The following is a 4,858-nucleotide window of genomic DNA, read 5'->3' on the forward strand; positions in this document are numbered from 1 at the left end:
AGTCTTAGTTTAGACAGCAGCTGTTCATTCAGATCAGTTCCTCTTTATCTGAAGGAGGTTTTTGTACGACGTTGTTTCACTGTGTGAACGGAGTGTTGTAACCCTGCTGACAGTAATAAACTCCTGAATCTTCAGCCTGAACTCCACTGATGGTCAGAGTGAAATCATTGTTGTATCCGCTTCCACTAAAACGATCAGAAACTCCAGAATAACGATTTGTTGCTAAATAAATCAGGAGTTTAGGAGCTTCTCCAGATTTCTGAAGGTACCAGTGGAGGTTGCTGCTAACACTTGAACTGGTTCTACATCTAATGGAGACAGTTTGTCCTGGAACAACAGACTGAGATCCAGGAGTCTGGGTCAAAGAGATTTCACCTGATGAACCTGGAAAAAAGGAAAAAGTCAGATGAATTCTGATTTAAAATAAGATAACACTTAAAATATTAAATGTATTGTTTCTATTAATCATTGTCCTGATTGTGATGAAGTTTGTTTGCTGATGAATCCACGTTTCCAGCAGAGAGTCTCACCCTAAACAAGGAGCTCCAGGACAGCCAGCAGCAGAGTCAGTGACATCCTCATTGTGCTGCAGGTGTGTCAGTGTCTCTGAAAGGTCTGGACAGCCACTGATCAACACTGAGCTCTTAACTGCTGGAAGCAGAGAGGCAGCACACATATGCAAACACACTGAACCAGTCAGGAGCTGCTGTTCTCAGCAGCTCTGGATCCTCACCTTGGAATCTTCACTCTAACAACTCTGGAATCAAGACTCTACAGTCACTTTATCAGATTACATTTAGGTTTATTTGTCTGTCTGAAGGATTCATCTATTTATAGCTGTTAGAAAAACGTTTCCTGTCCAGCAGCTGAGCAAACACAGATGAGATGAAGGCCTCTTGTGTTGGACACATTTTACTGTTTTATGAAGGCTAGAGGGCGCTGTAGGTGTTGGTGTGTCAATATTTGCTACTGACAGCAAAAAGAAGAGGTTCAGGATGATCAGTAGGTGGAGTCTAAAACCAACATGGAGGAGAATCTGATTGTGTCCCTCCTGAACTTTATTTGTTAATTGATTTGAGGTTATAATTATGAGTTCCTCAAATGTTATTCTTATTTTCATGTTTTCCATCTTTAAACTAATCTGGGATAGCAAGTTGTCAAACTGGGTCACAGAGGGACAGAAGTACCGCTGAAAGCGTCCATCATTAAGATCCTGCAGTAGATGGTGAAGCTCCATCATACTGGGAGAGTCTCTGAATGATCTCATGAACCCAAACATGGAGACGTGATTAGCAGCACCTTTCTGGAGTTCTTCACAATGAATAAATCTGATCTCTCAACATCATCTGTGTCTTCCTTTCATTGTAAATGAGATAAACATAAAATAGAAAGGTTCTGTATATGATGGTAGCTGCTGCCACAGGAAATTTGACCCGAGTCAAAAGCAGAGGAGAGTATTGGCAAGAGTCTGACAATACGATACAGATCACGGTTGACATGTCATGATACATATTACATCCTGCTGCTGCTGCATTTTCCATCCAGTCCTTTGGCTCACCTGGCAGGTGTGGCCAATGTGCCTTAATATGCACCTGCTGGCTATTTAAGACAAAGAAGGCCACAGTAAGCCAGGCAAGGAGCAGAGCAGCAGATTGAGGAGCTGGGCTGGGCTGGGCTGGGCTGGGCTGGGCTGGGCTGGGCAATACAGACATTGACTCTAGAAAATATCTTTCTGTCTAAATACAGGAACAATGTCATGATTTGTGTGAGACGAAACAGACCAGATGATCAAATGCTAGAGATGGAATTTCATAAATGTAGCAAAGATTCAAGGTCAAAGAACTGAACCGTAGAAGTTAACAAACTGGTGATGAATCCTGGAGCAGGCCCAGTGGTTTCTAGAAAAGCACTAAAATCCATTTTTATTAACGCTACTAACACACAACTTAACACAGTGTACCAATCTCCTGTTAAAACTACTGTTATTATTGAGTGCTGTAACAACAACAACCACAAAGGTTAAAGTATAAATCTACCTCTTTGATCATGAGGATTCTCACCAGAACCATCATGATCAAAGAGACTCAGAGAGGAACGCTGAGAAGAAGCAGTCGGACATTTTAGTGGGAAACGAAAGGAAGACGCTGAAATGTTAGTTTCTAAATAAATTATTAAATATTGATTTAGAAGTATTTTAAATGAATACAAGAATCACCAAATGAAATATTGTGATATTTCCCAGAATCTATTTATTCTTATAGCTCTAGTAAAAAGAACGATGGCAGATGTGAATTTAACGGGTGACGTGTAAACATCAGGTTTGGTTGGGACCAAAAACAATTTAAGACCTTTTTGCTTAAGTTTATGTTGATTAAAATAAATATTTATTTTCTATCTATTGCAAAAAGTTTCTTTAACTTGTGTCTNAAAGGAAGACGCTGAAATGTTAGTTTCTAAATAAATAATTAAATAATGATTTAGAAGTATTTTAAATGAATACAAGAATCACCAAATGAAATATTGGGATATTTCCCAGAATCTATTTATTCTTATAGCTCTAGTAAAAAGAACGATGGCAGATGTGAATTTAATGGGTGACGTCTAAACATCAGGGTTGGTGTTATGGTGATTCTGGAGAGAAAATTCAACTTCTATGTTTTTTTATCTTCTTTTTTATAATTATATGTTTAGCTGCTGCAACTTCTATTCCAGACTGACTTATAGTTTAAAAAACACATTAAGAACAAAATGTCATTGAACATATTTCAGACATAAAGATGAAAAAAAGTGTTTGGGGCCGAAAACAATTCAAGACCTTTTTGCTTAAGTTTATGTTGATTAAAAGAAATATTTATTTTTTATCAATTTGAAAGGGTTTCTTTAACCTATGTCTTTCTTTATCTTTCTTCAAAAATCAAACATGACCTTTTGACATTTATAATAGATGTATTTTAGTTGTCTAATAGAGATCGTGTGTCTGGTAGAAGAGATTTTTATCTACAGATAGAAATAAAAAAAGTCTTGATCTGTGTCTTCGTGTGTTTAGTGTTTCTACAGTAAATCAGAGTTTCAGTTTCTGGAAGAACTTGAGGCAGAAACATTCAAATGAGTTTCAGTTCATTCTGATGGAGGAGGTTTTTGTACGACGACTTTTCACTGTGTGAACACATACTGACTGTTGATCTCGTGATAACTCTGACAGTAATAAACTCCTGAATCTTCAGCCTGGACTCCACTGATGGTCAGAGTGAAGTCAATTCCATTTCCTGTTCCACTGAATCTGGAGGAGATTCCTGAAAAGCTGTTTGATGTTAAATAGATCAGAGCTTTAGGAGTTTCTCCAGATTTCTGATGGTACCAGGCAAGAAAGTATTGTGAACCATAATACCAATCTACTGTCTGACTGGCCTTACAGTCAATAGAGACGGTCTGACCGAGCTGCACTGATTTAGCTGCTGGCTGAGTCACAACAACATTTTGTCCAACAGAACCTGCAGAGAGAGAAGAACCACAAAGAACATGAGATGCTGAGGAGAAACTCAGCTGCACTCCAGATGATTCTCACATGACACAAACATGATCTTCCTCACCCTGAATGAAGCAGAGGAGAGTCCAGATGAGGACGCAGATCAAAGTCATGCTTTTAGTGATGAGGAGGAGGAGGAGGATTTCTGTGTCTTCTGCTGTGATGAAGGACAGCTGTCAGTCATCCAGTCTTCAACTCTCAGGACTATAAAGTCTCCCAGAGCACTGGAGCATGGAGCTGCTGATGCAAAGTGTTTCTATGGAAATGCAACCACTGACTCCAACAGGAACATGGATCTCTGTCATCAGGATTCTCACACATGGATCCAGCAGAGATTCCAGATGGGATTCTGAAATATTGGACTTTACTTTGATTCAGAAACATGTTTTATCACTATTATTAAAAATAACTTTTACATCTGCAGAACAAAAACTTTAATGAACATTTAGCAGAATAAAGACACATTTTTCTCTCAGTTGTTTTCCAGTGCGACTCTGTAGAGTTTGTTGTGTTCAAAGTCAGAGAGCGTGTCTCTCTGCAGTCAGAGGTTTTTGTACGACGACTCAGTTAGTTTGTATCACTGTGGTTCACGTTTGGTGGAGGAACCAGACTGGAGGTTGATTGTAAGTAATATTTTCTTCAAATTATATCCATGTTTTCATATTAAACTGGTTTCTTTTAACAACTGCAAACTAACATCTGTCTAATTGGGTCATTTTAATTTAATTCAGTTTTTTCTATTTACTCAGACAGCTTTTACTGAAGCAGATAAAGATAATTTCATGGAAAACATCATTTCTAAGTACTCTGTCTGAAAAGGAAAATTATAGTTTTCCAATGTCTATAAAACTTAAGTTTTTTTTCATTGATAACATGAGAACCAGTAATTTCATTTTTTTACAAAAACATTAAAAGAAAAATGAAACTTTTTAATCTTAAAGTTGTTTTAATTCAGGATATTGATCGATATGTTAGCATTTTATAAAAGTTTTAATGGTATTTTCTTTTATGAAAAAAACATGTAGCTGAGTTTTTAAGAGCCAAGTTAAAAAATTGAATTGTTTGACTTTTTATACATTTTCAAGTGTTTATAGTAGTTTGGAAAAAGCAAAGAAATAAACTTGAGGTAATTTTTTTTTTCAACTGATATCACAAGTCAAAAAATCAAATTGTTTGTTTAATTGTTTCATGTCAGAATGTTTCAGATCTGTTAGATATCTTTATCTCTAAACTATCTGCTCAACCGACTGTTATAACACATTTTAAATAACATTGATTGTGTTTATTATTAACCAAAGAAAATAGGAATTGTGATGTTTTTTTTTGTTTTTT

At 36.7% G+C, this 4,858-nt stretch overlaps 1 pseudogene and 1 gene segment (V, D, J or C); both read right to left on the reverse strand.

The window, feature by feature from the left end:
* Positions 1-76: 76 nt before the first annotated feature.
* On the reverse strand, positions 77-582 carry LOC112162475 (annotated as a pseudogene).
* Positions 583-3,045: 2,463 nt separating this feature from the next.
* LOC112162449 lies at positions 3,046-3,916 on the reverse strand. The segment is given in 2 exon segments: positions 3,046-3,491; positions 3,591-3,916. Coding segments are annotated over 2 exon segments (387 nt in total).
* Positions 3,917-4,858: the final 942 nt, after the last annotated feature.

Source organism: Oryzias melastigma, linkage group LG11 (genome assembly GCF_002922805.2).
Source record: "Oryzias melastigma strain HK-1 linkage group LG11, ASM292280v2, whole genome shotgun sequence".
Taxonomy (NCBI): Eukaryota; Metazoa; Chordata; class Actinopteri; order Beloniformes; family Adrianichthyidae; genus Oryzias; species Oryzias melastigma.